This window comes from Ambystoma mexicanum, chromosome 12 (assembly GCF_040938575.1).
Source record: "Ambystoma mexicanum isolate Mex_15411 chromosome 12, UKY_AmexF1_1, whole genome shotgun sequence".
Classification (NCBI taxonomy): domain Eukaryota; kingdom Metazoa; phylum Chordata; class Amphibia; order Caudata; family Ambystomatidae; genus Ambystoma; species Ambystoma mexicanum.
Window position 1 is genome coordinate 1,158,060,293 of NC_090936.1, and position 16,880 is coordinate 1,158,077,172.

Sequence of the window (16,880 nt, forward strand, 5' to 3'; positions counted from 1 at the left end):
GGTGATTTCTGTTCGCCAGAAGCAACGTTCTATTTTACTTGAGCCGCATCCGCGCAGCTCCTGCAAGTCCCCTCTGAGGGCAGTTGGGTGGCTGCATCCTGTGTCATTGTTCCAATATTAATAGGGCTATTTATTTATTCCTGCAATGTTTGTGGATACCTATATATTTATTTATGCAAGGTTTGTCGGATACAAGCACCCGACTAACCTTGCATAAATAAATAATCTGGGTCCATGGGGTCGACAAACATTTTATAAATAAATAAATAAACCGGGCCGTGGCCGAGGACTCTTAACTTCCACTGGTTAACCCTCACATGCGGTCACCAGAGGAAGTTAGTTTGCTTCTCCTGCAGCTGTGACCTGGATCAAAGTCCTGTAGGGGGGGGGGGGCGGAGCAGCTCATTGCCGCCATGAGCCTCTGCCGCCACGGTCATTATTTTTTTCCACATTTATTTTTATCTCCATGCAACCCGGCGCAGAGCATGGGTTTGGGGTTTGTGGTGGCGGAGTCTGGCAGTATCCTGAGATCCGGCTCCACATCTGGTGCCGGATCTCGGATCCGGCGAGAGCCGGCCCAATGACCAGCACTGGTAATATGAATTATTTGTCTAACGCGCTCCATACTGAAGACCACCCTCTGAGCAGGAGACTCGAACCTGTGCTGCTCTGCGTTGTCTTGCTTCTGTTGCCCTGGAGCTATCTTGCAGGCAATATGGCTAACATTGGGATAGATCCGAGGTCTGCAATCGTGGCTCTCTTGAAGATCTGACTTATGATTTCCCGTTTCTCCCCCATGACTATGTTGGCTAGGGCTAATGGGATTGTAGTCCAAAACATTGGAAGATCCAAAGGTTCAGACCCCTGGGATAGAATATTAATGGCACACCTAGACACACCTGCAGAAAGTAGATTCAAGGGGTTACAGGCAGGAGCTACATGTTGGGCAGGGAAAGGCAACCCACAAGCACTGTCATATTTATTTATACCGCAGGATACCCCAGTGGGTTCCAAATCAAAGGCCAGAGTGTTACAGCAAGATGGTGACTGCCCAAGCTCACAGAATCTATTTAGTGTGGGGGAGAAGCCGGTATTGGCACTCATCGCCTCGCTCTAGAGCAATGGTCTTCAAACTGTGAGGCTGGCTCCCCTAGGGGGTCACAAAGAAAGCCCAGGGGGCGCACAAGGCTTTTCAAAAAGGGATTATGGTGACTGCGTATAATAGATAATATAGAAGATGGCATATTTGGGGGGGAAGAAACAATTTTTACTCTAAGCGGGGCGCGGCATAAAGTTTGAAAACCACAGAGTCAATCTCTTGATTTATGCATCTCACATCATTCAGTGCATACACGCTACGTGTGACACATAAGACCCCCCATCTCTTTAATGGATGGGGTAGGATGTGTTCCGTTTGCTTAGGTTCAGACCCACGATGCTGCTGCTGCCTGATCTCGCGGGTGCTGTGTCGACGTCTAGGGACTTTATTCGTTGTGAAATTCTTTCAATTATAATGCTTTCTTTTTCTCTGTCCTAAGGAACCAGTCGGAGAGCCTTCCCCAAAAAGGCCCAGGGGCAGACCACGGGGAAGCAAAAACAAGGGACCCTCCAAGGCGGCACAGAAGGTAAGAGTATGAAAACATCCCATTAACGCCAAACCCCTTCCAATTACCCACGCCAGGAAACCCACACGCAACTCTTCAAATGGGGGCCAGCCCCCGTTCCATTCATTCCAACTCTTCTTGCCCCTGGACCCTGGAGGCAGAGGAGGGCGGGGTGATGATGCTCTTAAGGACTGTGGCAAGGCCTGGGTTTTTAAGGCGTTACACTATCACTCGTATGAACTTACCGATAAATCTCATGTGTTCCTTTGTTCATACTGAATCTGTAATGGCCTGTTATTTATCCTGCAGCTTTCTTGACAACACGTTTTCTTCTGAGGGCCAGACTCCATGCAGGATTTAGATGTATTTTGCTGGAAATTAAATGTGTTGCGCCCAAATGTGTTTTGGAGGCAGGAAATGTGTTACAGGCATATTAGGTAGTTTAGCAATGCGTTTCATTTGTATGTGAACAATAGCCATGGATCACATCCCGATAGAATTGTGAAGATTAGCCAGGCGTCACATTTACATAGAACTGTGAAGATTAGCCATGGTGGTCTCTGATCAAGGCATGTTACCCTGATCTGTCTGGGAATTAATGCCATGACCGCCTTCACCCGGGGCTCAGTATCAAGTATGCTTGGGTTGGACTTGCTCTTTTTTCTCTTGCAGATATGCACTACGCTCCCAGCTCCCTGGCACTCGTAGCTCTCAGAAGGGACAATGATACAAAAGAATTCAGCAGTTCAAACCATAAACTACGACAGGAATACACACCCACTATAAACAATTACCCAGGACCTGGAAAATGGGCCGACTGTCCATTATAACCAAGCTTCATCAATGGACTGACTCTGTGCAACCTCAAGGGAATACACTCTGAATCAGGCGAAGAATCTTGCAAGGCAAGCTCCTACAAGTGGCATAGTGGTGCTGCCGGCTGTCACCAATACTCTAAACGCACACCAGATCAGGAGCATTCAAACCCTCTCTGTATATAACACTGCAATTCAGACACAACCCTTACATCACAGCCTATTTTATTGTTTGAACTTCGGGCTCACTGAATACCTGTCTTCATACCTTGGATGTACTTGTATGTCCAATGGAACAGAATGCACACTGAGAAGGTGTCGTCCTATAAGCAATCCACAGACCCAACAAGACACAGCGATGACCATGGTGGCTGTTGCTGGTCCCTGGGTCCACTGAACACCAGTCATTGAATCTAGCTAGTACTCATAAGACCGACAGAACAGACCTGGATGTAACTGTACGAGAAGGTATCTTCCAATAAACAAAGGCAGACTGAATGAGACACGGGGAAGAACTTAGACATGCAATTCACTTAACCAAATATGTGAAATAGCATTTGTAACGCGCCTATACACAAATGTTTTCTTGCAGTTTATATCTCACAGAAACACGCAAGCCAGGGATCTCCTTCCCCTACAATGAGGGTGGCGCACAATAAAAATGCTTTGTTTTTGTATACTTCGGATCCTTTTTGAGAAGGCCTCCAACCCGTCTCGCACCAAACCTCCACAAACATCCTGTGTCACAATGGGCTAGGAACCAGGCCGGTGTGATATTTATTAATTTATTATTTAATGTCAAATGAGAATAAATAGCTTACATCAGCCCCTAATGCTGTGGCAACACAAAGACAAAATATTCTTTTTGGGTAAGCAGCACTCTGTCACATATGGTAGGGTGGTGCCTTATCCGCCACAGCCAACTGTCATCCCCTGGCTCAGATTGCAACAAAATACTTTTATTATACCCTTATATTGTCCTTGGTAGTGGGTGCAGGAGGAACTCACACTTCTTGGTTAAGCTCTAGCCACACCTGCTTTCTTTGTCCTCCCTGCTAGTACTGCCTTCCAGTCTGGCAGAGCAGAGAATTATAACGCCCTCAGCTGCATAACATGTCATTGTGGAATAGTTCACTTATAGGTGCGACTTCCAGTGGGAGGCAAGGCTTTCCATTGAGAAGTTTCCTGCCTGAGTCTGCCAACTGGTTTTACCAGTATTCTGAGCCTCCTTCAAGTTGATTGACGTTTTGTGGGGGAAAACATCATGTACATGGCTTTAGTCAACACCCTACCCACCACATATTCACTGATATTTCTGTGCAAGCAAAGCTATCCTTTCACAGTGGCTTTCAAAGTCATTTTTCTTTTTTTTTTCATTCACACGTGTGCAAACCGTATTTCAAAAGCAACGCGGAGCTGTTTTTGATGACATGTTTACATGCTTGCCACACATGTGCCAGGTAAAGCAATGCACAGCCATTTTTGGTGGCAATGATTAATGTAGCTTTTCAGGTGACCGGGATTTCTGTTTTAGGGCCTGTAAACGCACCCCACAGCAATATATGCCAGTATAAAAAAAAAATGCTGGCTCTGTCCATGCATGTCAATGCTGGCCCAATATATGCCAGTATTCACATAGAACCTACTTGTGGTTGCTTTGAAGCAATACCAGTAATGCTACTGTAAGAAAACATGTCCATTCTGGCTCTGCCAATATATGCCAGTAACCCTATGTAAGAAGTACTCATGTTTACTTTGCCAGTAAAAATGCCAAATCCGGGGCCCCCAGACCCAGCACAAATGCAAGCAATCCCGTTTATACAGCATACTTGTTCACCTGCGCACCCATACAGTATACACACGCGCATTCGCCCACACACCATGCGCTCACTCATTCACACATGCACTTAGACACAAACCCACCAATACTTGCATGCATTTATACTTTTTTTATTTTCTCTTACCTGCAGCCCCAGTTCGGACACGCAATGCCTGTCATCACACTGCCGGCCATGAACGCCCCCGGAGCCCATGCATCCCAAAACAGGAACCAGGAAAGCTTCCTGGTTTCTGCACATGCATGGTGGAGCAGCAGTGCCTCCGTTACCAGTCCCTGGCAATATGAATATGCATGCCGGTGTAGCAGTGGCCCCTGTATACATTCAGGGCTACAGTACCTCAGCAATGCATCCCCAGTGGGACACAAAGGCTGGGGAAACAAAACGCTCCTGTCATTGTATGGCCCAGTGGATCTGCCCGCTGTGGGTACTAGAAATGTCAAAGGGGAAACCCCATTTCCCTGTACAGTTTAAAGCCAGCCCAGGAGGGAGCCATGCATGTTTTCACTGGGCTGACTTGGCTCGGCCATAATGGATGGAGGGTGTCGGAGCTACATCGACCATTATGAATGATCCGCCCCTGTGCCTCGTTGGTAAAACTATACATCCTTTTCAACCCCTCCTCTTTGAGTGGCTGAGTTGAATGGGAATGTTGGTGTGTTCCTTGCAGAACGTCACTGCTTCAAATGTGGTCCATTTACCCTAAGTGCTGCGTCCGTTATGATCATTAAGGGGAGGAAGTTACCAATTTCGTGGATTGCAGGAAGGGGCCTGTTTCTCAAGTGTTGTCATACAAATTTTCTCCGAATCCTTAGAAAAAAAACGATTTTATCAGAAATTACAATCATTCTAACATTCGAAAGGTCGAAAAGAGGTGCACACCCCTGGAAGAGGAATGAATTCCAGTGCTGATGTGTGTCCCCTGCCTTGCCAAAGAGTCCATTTCCGTCAGGGCTGACTCAGCCTTTCATATGATCTGAGATTTGACCATCATGACATCTATTCACAAACATCAAGAGCCGACTCTGTTTGTGATGTGTGCTAATTCTATTAACAAGCTCATGTTCTCAGTAACAGTAAGTGACTGCCATCACCGTTTTGTAAGTGACATCAACTACCCATTACGCATGATGCTGTTCACAAGTGTGCAAGGCCCCCCACACAGTGGTTGGATGGACTAACAAATAGAGGTCTGAAACTTTTAGCTGTCCAGATGTTTTGGACTACGACTCCCCATCAGCCCTAACCCACGTTGTCAATGGTGCAGGATCTTGGGAGTCGTAGTCCAGAAGAGTTTGCGAGCCACAGGTTGCAGACCATTGGTGTAGAGTTTAACACAGAGCAGGCCCAGAGTACTAAACTGAAAAGAGAGCTCATTAGTTAAAGCTCACATTAACTTTAGTGTCTTCTGCACCACCTACAAGTGCCTCTGACAGAAGAACAAGTTGCTTACCCCAGGCAACGTTGTTTCGACTGGATGTCCCTCCCACGTATTCCTCATTTTTTGACATCTCTAATATCCAGCTTCAGCTGCTTTGAAATGTCTTTTCGGCAGAGGGCGATATGCGGTCGACTCGATGCCCCTGAAGGGCCTCTGCCGCGAGGATGATGTCATCGAAGGTATATATAGCATGCCCAGCGCCTGTTGGCTTCAGTTTTCTTTTTTTTGTGTCATTCTTACAGTAGAACTACCCGCTTTAAAGCCAATTAGACCCTACCAGACTCGGAAGGTGCGAAAGCTGATATAACATGGACATTCTACTGGGAGGTAGGCTGGGACGGGCGATGAGGAATACGTGGGGGGATGTTATCAGGGGTAAGTAATGGATTGTGTCCTCCCACATATTCCTCCTCTTTTGATAGACTCCCAAAGCAGTGTTGGTTTTGGAGGTGGGAGTAAGAATTGTGTACTCCAGGGTTGTTGTGAACCGAATGAAGGACTGCTTTCCCAAAGCTTCCATCCTGACTTAAGGTGGAATCCAGGCAGTAAATGTAGACCAAGTGGCTGCCTCACAAATGTTATTTATTGATGCACCTCTTTGCAGAGCAGAAGAATAAGCGATGCCCCTACTGGAATGGGCTCTCAAGCCTTCTGGGTGATCTTTCTCTGCCAGTCTATAGTATTCGGTAATAGCTAAAATAATCCATCTGGACATGGTCTGTTTGGTTACAGCTTGTCCCAGCCTATGACCAGTGTATCCTATAAAGGATTGGTTATCCAGATGAAATTTTGACATCCTTGAAATGTAGAAACTCAAAGCCCTCCGTGGGCCGAGCTGTGTAGACGCTCCTCTTCCTTGCCATGATGAGGTGGAGGGTAAAAAAGTAGGTAATATCTTTTTATACCCAAATGAAAATCCAATATGATCTTGGGTAGGAATGAAGGTTTGACCCTAAGAACGACCTTATGAAATAACATAAAAGGTGCTTAAGGAAGTTTTTTTTTTTTTTTTCTCGCCAACTCTGAATTAAACCATGCGCCTGGTATCGGTTTAAGTTCAAACTTGCGTCGCAAGGTGGTTTCGAAGATAGTGCCTGCAACTCGCTCACCCTACGGGCTGATGTTGGTGCTACTAACAAGATGGTTTTGAATGTTAGTAGTCTTAAGGGACATGAATTGAGCGGTTCATATGGTGTACACATGAGAAACTTTAAAACAAGATTAAGGTCCCAAACCGTAACCTGAAAAGGAGATGGAGGGAATACATTAGTTATATTTCCCACCCCATGAGTGAGGCGTTCATAACTGCTGTTATCTCTGGCCATGGTTGCCAAAAAGGTTCTCCCTTCAGAATGTTTTCCTTGCAGGCCCACCACAAGAGATCCTGTGCGGCCCTGTTTGGAACTTCAAGTAGGTCTGACATGTTGCCTGAGAAATGAGACCATTGTATCCTGAGAGCCCATTGAAGGGATTTCATTCTCAGGCGGTCCTCTGGCACCAGGAAAATGCAGGATGCCATGAGGCCGAGCAACCTCAATAAGTCAAAGGCCAGAAGACGCTGGGCACTCTCAAATGTGGTCACCATCTGCAGAATGTCTTGAGCCCTCACCCCGATGAATAGGAGCTTTTGAGATGGTATCATGTGGGACTTCTTGTAATTGAGGGAGAAGCCCAGTCTGTGGAGAGAGTAGCAGGTCACGCTGAGCTGATCCATGACTTGTTTGGGAGAACGTGGCCTCATCAGCCAAACATTCAGGTAGGTGTAGACGTGAATCATCCCTCTGCTGTGACTCGCTGCCATCAGTTTGGTTAAAAACCCTCAGACGGAGGTCAGCCCAAAAGGCACAACTCGAAACTGATCATGAGAACCGCCAACGGCGAACCTCAGGTACTTTCTGAGCTAGTGATGGACTGGCACATGAAAATAAGCGTCCTGAAGGTCCAATGACACCACCCAACCCTGGATCTGGAGGGCCTGAAGGATCTGAGAAAGTGTGACCATCTTGAACTTGTCCTTCCTGAGGAACTATCTCAAGTCTAAGATTCTTCGTCATTCTTGGGGATCAGGAAACAGGTTCTTCCTGCCCAAGGAAAGGATCTGGGACCTTTAACGAATGGCTCCCCGGTGGATGATTCTGACGTCTCTGAATGAAAGGGAGGCAGTAACCTTGGGCTGTGGTTTGTAATGCCCACACATCTGAAGTAATACCCCGCCATTCTTTCAGATGCTGAGACAATCCCCCTCCCTCTGGGGTATCGCGAGTCAAGGTTTTGAGGTGGCTGATGGTAAAGATGCTGCTGCTTGGGTGGGCTTTGCACCTCTCCCTCCTCCACCATGAGGGAATCTTCTTTGGCCTCTTTGACCAGTCATTTCTCTCGCTCTTCCAACTGAGGAGTTGTAGCGAAAGGATCTACCCCTTCAAGAAGTTCCACTGGGGTGAACGGGCTGAGACTGCCTGATGGCGGCACCTAGAGATTTGGCTGCTGCCTTTTTAGGTCTGCTGCTTCTCAAAGCTTTCGTCAGCCTTGCCGCCAAAAAAATGAGACCCGTCAAAAGGCATATTAAGGAGTCGAGACTGCACATCCGGTGCAAATCCAGACTTCCTTAACCACGCAAAACTGCGTATCACAGTGCTTGCCGACCATGGCTCTGCTGATACTGTCAGCAGATTCCAAACACGACTGAAGAGACTCACACATAGCCTCTTTGCCAACTTTTACAATGGCCATAAAGCCATATTTTTCCTTCCCTTCGTGAATATATTCAGCGCAAATATATTCAGAGCCATGGATATATAGTCCCATAGGGTGTAGGTAAATTTTCACAAGGGCACATGTAGAGTTGGCTGATGAGAGCCATGCTCCCAGCAGAAAAGACTTTTCTTGACCAGGTGTCTATACGTTTGTCATCCCGATCTGGTGGGATGGTCGGATAGGCATCCTGCTTGGAGGTAGCGGTTGCTGCTTGCACCACTAGACTCTCCGGGGTAGGATGTTTTTACAAGTAGCTGGTGTCACTACTTGACGGCCTATATATATATTTTCTTTTTTGGTCAAATCTTTGACTGCCAGACTTGATTTCTGGTGCTTCCCAATTTGCACATACTCTTTCGTAGAGCGACATGAAAGGGTAGGATAGGTCCCCTAGAGGACCTTTGTCCAGGATATCCGTGAGGTCATCCTGTTTGAATGGGAGGGCAGGCCTGCTCCATCCCAGATAATCAACGACTTTGGTCATTAATTGTCTGTAAGAGGCATCTGCTCATCTTTTTCTGGCCTACCAAATTCCAACTCTGGTGAAGTGTCCATTCCACTGGCAGTCTATAAATTGTCACGCAGGTACTGTAACATAACTTCTTCTGATATGAAGCTATCTGGGACATTAGGAGTGCCATATTGTAATCCAAAGAGTGGATCATTGTCATCAGATGGTTGATTGTCCTCATAAATGGAAGTGGGTGACTTAAAGAAATCCTTCCTAAGCAAAGGAGGGTAGGTTTTCTCAATTACTGGCAAAGGCGTCTATGGCTTCAATGGTTTCGAGCCAGATGCCGATGGAGTCGTCTATGTCTTCGATGAAAACTTCTTGGATCTTGATGGCGTCAATGGCACAGCTGATGTTGATTTGTCCATGGACTTTGTCCGTGACTTACTTCGATAGTTTAATGGATTCTTCGATGACATCATCGTGTCGAGGCCTCGACTGCTCTCGATGAGAATCTGACCTTCATCCCGGCTCGAGGGCGAGCAGGATTTGGCTCGAGCCCTTTCCTTAGCGGCTTCAGAAGACGCGATAGGAGTAGGGCCTACTTGCTTTGAGGGTTACTGGCTGGAGCAGAGGCCTTAGTGGGGGGGGCCTTAGTGGGGCAAGATATAGTCCTCGGAGGAGTTGGATGAGGAAGACAAAGTAAGCGATTTGTGATGCCTTTTCTTCGATTTCCTTGACAATAACGAGGAGTGGTGGGAGCCACTCCATGACCTGGACCTTTAGTCTTCTTCCGTAGAGGAGAGTCGTCTTTCGCTTCGTCAGAAGAATGTTTTTTTGACGGGGTAGTCAAAGGGGATTTTTTGGGGATTCTACCTACCACCAATTTCCCTTTACACTCCTTCAGAGCTTTTCCGGTCATCGACTGACACTTCTGACAGGTCGAAGTTTTGTGCTCCACACCGAGACACAACAAGTACACCCAATGTGGTACCGTCGGCTACATTTTCACGTCGCAGTCGTGGTATTTTTAAACCCAGTCTTCAGGGTTGTCGGAGCCAAAGACATGAAATCCTCGAGATGGACGCTTTCGAGTTACATCGAGTCGACCGCATCGACACACAGCGCCCTCTGCCGGAAACAAAATTCTGTAGCAGCTGAAGCTGGATATTGGAGATATCAAAAGATGAGGAATACATGGGAGTACACAATCAATTGAAGAGGGCATTTGTACGGGGCCTATGGATTGTAGGTCTCCTAGAAGACCCTATTGAGCAATGACGCTAGCACTATTCGCTGTAGCTGATTAACCACGCCTTTCCCAGGCACTGCAGCATGCAGTAGTGTCTTAAAGGGCTGGTTCACGATGAGAGGCACATTGTACTGCATTGAACCCCTGTCCTACCACTATACCTGCCAGTGGATACCTATTGCTGCCTCAGACATCTAGTCCCACTACATGCTCAGGACTCTGGAAGGTCAGTATCCTAAAACTCCCCCTGGGAGCCTACAACTAGGGCCTTCTGCTAGCACTATGTATGCCACCACCCATCTTCTGATGAAAGTACTTTGTGCCCTAACTATAAGTCTTGTAGTATCACACAATAATCGGGGTGAGACAGAACACACACTTTCATAACTATACCCCTACGGATCATACGGATCAAAAAAAATCTCTATTTTTATTTTGTTTTTTTCTGAGGGTCAAAGAGGTTTTTGCCACAAGATTGTTAATGCACATTTGTTTGTCATAGTAAAAACAACCAGGAACACTTGTCAATGTACAACTTTGTACACAATACACATGGGCACAGTCCCGTCAAATTGACTGGATTTGATGAACATTGAACATGTTTTTTCTTTTTTATGATCAACGGAACTCAGTTTACAAATAACATGTGGGCATAATACAAAATTACAGTGAACAAATATCAGTGTTGGTAATGGACACTGAAGTGGTGGAAGGGTCGTCGACAGTATTGTGTTTCGGCCAAAGGGTTAAAGCTGTTAAACGAAGCATGCATGTGGTTGGCCTTCATCAGGACGGTGGGACTGGTAGTAGAGGAAAGTGTCCTGTTGGTCTCTGTCAAAGAAATGACAAGAGGTACGTGATTCAGAGGGTGTGTAATCTCATAGTATAATTACTCAGTAACAAAAAAGCTGTTCATGCTGTATTTAAGATGAAATAGCAATAATGTTAGAATAATACATCACTGGGCTTGCCATGTGCAAAGTTTTGCTACGGGGAAGGACTCGTAAACTGTTTCCCTGTTCTGATTGTAGGAGAACTAGACCACCAGTTGCTTGGTGGATGCGGGCATATCCAACTGCCTTAGAGAGAAAGACAAGAATGGAATAGCTATAAAGAAACTGTGAGAGTTAAACTAAGTCTCTTATGATGAGCAAATCATCACTGCCTCGAGGGTAAGGTGAAGTAATCTTCTTACCTCAGTAGAAATTGTTTTCTATCAGAGCACACTTGTTACTAGTGCATACAAGGTTATTAGGCGCTGGTGACTCCAGTAGCGTTGTGGGGTAAGCCCGGTTGTGCTGTGAAAAAAGGAGGGCAGAAATGAAGTGGACGTCCTCTATGGTGGTCAGGTACTAAGTATACCAGAGTGCACAATCAACGCCCAAAATGCAAAGGCAGAAGTGCAGGGACTCATTCTCGAGGTGCTGGTAAGATCCCAACGCACCTTTTTATAGAATGGAAAAACTATTGTCTTGACTACCAAATCATGCTGGTAGTGAAATGTAGACAGAACCTCAAATCGGCAGTATGTGGTACAAGAGAACATGCGATTTCGATCCGCAGTATAGGGTTGTGCCGCATGCAAACCCGAAGTGCCAGTTCCTTCGTATGATTTTATTTAAAGAAAAGCATGTCTATGCAGTGAGAGTGCTCTGTTGGGCTAGACCAATACACTAATCTTGGTGACTCCGTCCCCGGAGAGGTGATCCCAGTAAACTAGAGTACGCGATAGGATTGGATCAGGTGTATACTCGTCTGAGTGCTATTCACTAACTATAAGCCTACAAACCACAGTAACAGGCTCAAACCACCTCAACCAACAGGACCGAACCACAGCAAATAAAACCTGTTCGCTCATGGATCCTAAACCTACCACCTTCCTCCCTTGGCTTAAACTACACAACCAGCAGGCATTTATCAAACCCACCAGTTTCTTACCCAAACTAAATGTAAACCCTAAACCTACTAATGCAGAACATACTATTGATATGGACCCCAACTACCTGTCACCTACCTACCTTCAAATATTTTGCAATCCTACCAAAACAGACATGCCTTGTCCCACCACAATCAGAAACAATAGACTCCGTGCTACACTTGAAGTTGATGGAACGGAATGAAAGGATTACATGGGTGTATGGAATGGATGGAGTGGATCATGTGGATGGAGGAATGAGTGGATGGAATGGATGGAAGGGACTAGTAGACTGAATGGATGCAATGGATGAACTGACGAAGTGGATTGAACGGATAGAGTAAATAAAACGGATAGAATAGATGATACGGATGGAGTGCTCGATCTAAAGCGCTTTACTGATAACCACCATATCGCACTACTTCGCTTACTCTCTCCTTTACACTATCACTCAACTGGAACACAACTATACTATGACACATTAGGTATAGCTGTTCTCATACTAACACTACCCCACAAACTCCTCCTCATCCTAATTAAACACAGCTAGCTGAGCACATACCGCTAGCTTAGGCGTCTCCTCAATCCTAATGCAAGCAGAACCCTTCAGACTGAACACATCCAACTGACTTCCTCACCACCACACCTACCACTAAGAAGCAGCTATCATGCAACTGCCACACCAGCTGCACACATCCGGTGCGCCCACGCACCATATGACTCTCTCTCTACTGACTTGAACTGCTGTTCCCGAGTGAGTTCAACCTACCAGTGCTTTGAGATCATACCAATGGTCCATAAGGCGCTATATAAATGCCAAGTAACATAACTTGCCAGACTTCATGACCTCTTGCTATCAGAGCCGCTCAAATAAGTCACCATAATATAATAAATATCCCTCATAACATCGTTAACGCCAATAAGAATACCACTGCCACAGTGACCAATCTGAAAGCTAACTGTAAAGCAATTCTGGACAAACTTCCGGTCTGTCCCACTAACGCCAATACTGATGCTAGGAACTAAAAATAAAATGTCACACCCACCAAGCCTAAGACGAACACTCAAGTAAGTCAGAATAAACCTCCAGCCTACCTGACCAACTCCAATATCCCAATCCTTAAACCTGCTCTAGTTAACGCTAGCTCACTGGTAGCACATGCTATTGAGATTGCGGATCTGATCACGACTGACAACCTTGACTTACTTGCAATAACAGTCATGGCTACATACAACCGCAGGCCCAGTCCTCGCATTAGCTGTCACAGACCACTACAATATTATAAGAGCTGATGGAACCGACGCCAGAGGCGGAGGCATAGTCATCATAGTCAAGTCTAATCTAGCCATAAGAATAGCCCCTTCACCAGTCATCAAGTCCTGTGAACTTCTCACAATCAAACCACCCACTTCTAATGCCAGTACCCTAACAGTCCACCCTATCTACAGACCTCCTGGTCCTATTGGCTCCTTCGAAGAGGTGACACCGGATAGACTGAAACACAGGCGGCACGCACAGAGACTGAGTCAACTACCCCAGACAATCCCACCAACACTTTCGCCCGCCCCTTAGTTACCGCCAGGTACCACAGTGGTGTGGAAATATCGAGATATCAATCACCACACTACCTGAGAGGTTGACATTGGCAGGTGCACTGGCCACAGGAGTATGAAGGGGGGATAAGGGGAGCTATGAGAGAGCATGTTAGAGGTGGGGGCCAGAGGAGTAAGGAAACTGTATGCCAGTCAGACCCAGATCAGGACAGAGCCGCATCAGGGGAGACTACGCAAGCTGAGCGCCTCAATTCAGGATAGAGACGCAAATTAACCAACCCTACTAACGATTTCCCTTTCTGCATACACCTCTCAAACTCCAAACCAAACGCAACCAAAACCTACAGCACAACAAACCGCACAAACTTCACTACATTGCAACAACAAAACAAAAACACACACAGCCTTGCACAACAGTACATGACGACTACCGGCCGCAAACACCCCAGGCCCAGCCAACTGACCCAACGGACCCACCGGGCTGAGGCCGCCAACAGCACATCACTGCTCTCTTGCACTTTTCCTGCTTCCTCCCACTAACTCAACCTCCCCTCTTTCAGAGCCGCCAGAGCGCCAGGGGACCACTCCGGTGGTGATAGTGCACGGTACAAATGTCCTTTAACATTAACATAACAGTCTCGTCCCAAATACTCCTACTCTGAGATCTCAACCTTGGCTTCAACGATCCTAATGATTTACACGCCTCAGCAGTTGCCAATGCGCTCAATGAACTTGGCTTCACCCAAAGAGTGACTCAGGCTACCCATGACAAAGGTAGAATCTTAGATTGGGTGGCGGACCACAATTGTACAGAATCTATCATGTCCATCAAACCACAAACTTGGACCGACCATTTGCTTCTGTCATTCACCATCCCAGCCAACACTCCCATTACTAAAGCCAATCTAACTGCTCCCCCACTCCTTACCCGAAATGAAAAAAATATTACAGTGGACAAGATCCTAACCATACGTAATCCCTGACCTTAACGCGCTGTCAGACTCATCTGACCCAGACACTCTAGTAAACGCGTACAATGCCTCCATGACAAAAGCGCTAGATGCAATTGCCCCACTCAAACTGCGCAAAAGTAAACCAAGAGCTAATCTGAACTTCTGGTTCACGCCTCAATTAAAATCCTTGAGACCTGAAATAGGAAGCTGGAAGTCCTATGGAGACATTTACCCACGGAGGAAAATGAAACAACCCTCAATAACCGCATTGCCTTCTATAAAAAAATAAATAATACGTACTAAACAAGAAACCTATAATGAGAGGATTCACAAAACCAGCTCAAGTTCAAAGGAACACTTCACTATCCTAAGAGAACTGGAATCTCCCATACCACAAACAGATTACTGCCTAAAAGACAAACTATGGTGTACAAACATCCAGAATGCCCTAACGAACAAAATCTCCCTCCTCCAGAAAAAGATAGAGGACAAAAAAGCAACTCTACCTCCTACAGTTAATCATGCCACCGTACCAGTTCCATCCACCAAACCTGCTCAAAGCTTTAGATTCTCACAAATCTCGATCCAGGAGGTCGAAAAAATAATTTCCTCCCTCAAACCAACAAGGTGTCGGGGAGATAGTTGCTCAGATTATCAAAGACGCTGCCAGAGATTTAGCACCCTTTATCTCTAAACTCATTAACCCATAATTCTCAGCAGGGTTTGTCCCCAGCAACCTAAAGGAGTCCTGGGTCCTATCTCTCTTAAATAACAATCCCTAGACCCTACGATTCCCACTAACTACAGGCTGATTACCACTGTACCATTTCTTCTCAAGATACTAGACAAAGTGGCCTATATCCAGATGCAGGAATACCTAGCGACCAACCATCTACTGGGAGTCTGCCAATTTGACTTTAGGCCACAACGTGGCACGGAAACGGCTCTGTTGGATCTAAAGACCCAGATCGACGGACTTAAAGATAATGGGAAAATGGCCCTGCTACTCCTCCTTGATCTTTCGGCCGCCTTTGATCTGGTGGACCACAAAGTGCTGTGTCAACACATTGCATCAGCCGCTCACTTTTAACAGGAGGCCGTTACGTGGATCAAATCCTTTTTAAACAATAGGACCATGACAGACTTCTCTACCGCTGACCCGATCCCCATTCCATTCGGCAGAATGTTGGGACATTGTTAAAAGCAGATAAACGGATTTAATGGCTTAGCTCACAAGTGTTTGGCATCTGACACGTAGCCAACCTGCACTTCAAAAGTTGCCATGTCGTCATGGCCAACTCCGCCCTTCATCGCCCTGAGGTCCATAAATGCAGTAACACCAAGTTGGTTTATATCACCTGGTTTTGCAGCAGTTGGAAGCGGGAGGAATTCGGCAAAGTGTTACTTTAAGACACCAATTCTTATTAAAGTGGCCAGGTATGTGATGGATTGGAGTACATAGTATGATAGCGCGGCAAGTTAAAAGCTCACCTCATCTGTGTGCGTTCTGGAGGTCCTCAGTCCTGATCATGTAAGAATTTGCAGAATGTCATAAATTAGTTATTGACTGCACTCTGATTATAAAAGCAGATGGGACAATTTCAGAATTTCTTTGCATTCCGGACACCACTCTGCAACCTCCTAGAAACATTTCTTAAGACTCACCCTCTCTGCGAGTACAGTTTAGTCACCGATAACGTGACGGACAGAATCCAATTTAGTCTGGAAACTAAAACATAAAAAAAGCATTCACTTTCATATAGAGAAGCTGTTTACATTTACATTTAAACCAATGCATGATCATAGCAAAACAGTTCCGGTCAACCGACCTTATCATTTAAATGTTTGCCTTTTTATAAATCTTATAAATACAACCTTTTAAATTTACATATACAATCACATTAAATTCACATGTTTTGTCCATTTACAACAACTTAAACTTTCTTTTTTCACCATTACTACTCCAAAACTGGTATTGCTATTGCTACCATGTGATTCTAGACCTCGGGGGAGTGGGAGGAGGAACAGGGATGGAGGGGGCTTGTTTGTCCTCACAATACTGACCTCTTCCTAGGTCTAAGACTATATTTTATTACACGTCTTAGAAGTTGGAGGAATCTGGAATGAAGTTCTGTGTACATACTGGATTTAATTACTAATATTCTACTCGATTGGGGGAGGGTACAACACCCCCAATGAAAAGCGCTCTGTTCTGTATCTGTATTGTTGTATTCCTCTGTAAAGCACTCTGTTGCTTCTTGAAGCTAGGTCAGAGCTCGATAAATACCAGAGTAATAATAATG

General features: G+C 45.8%; 1 protein-coding gene across 2 annotated transcripts in view; it reads left to right on the forward strand.

Moving 5' to 3' along the window:
- The window catches only part of HMGA2 (high mobility group AT-hook 2), a 428,333-nt gene that overhangs the window by 22,718 nt on the left and 388,735 nt on the right, over positions 1 to 16,880 (forward strand). For both annotated transcript variants that reach the window (XM_069629755.1, XM_069629756.1), the window contains exon 2: positions 1,539 to 1,625. In XM_069629755.1, coding sequence (XP_069485856.1) covers positions 1,539 to 1,625 — 87 coding nt within the window. The remainder of the gene's footprint in view (positions 1 to 1,538; positions 1,626 to 16,880) is intronic.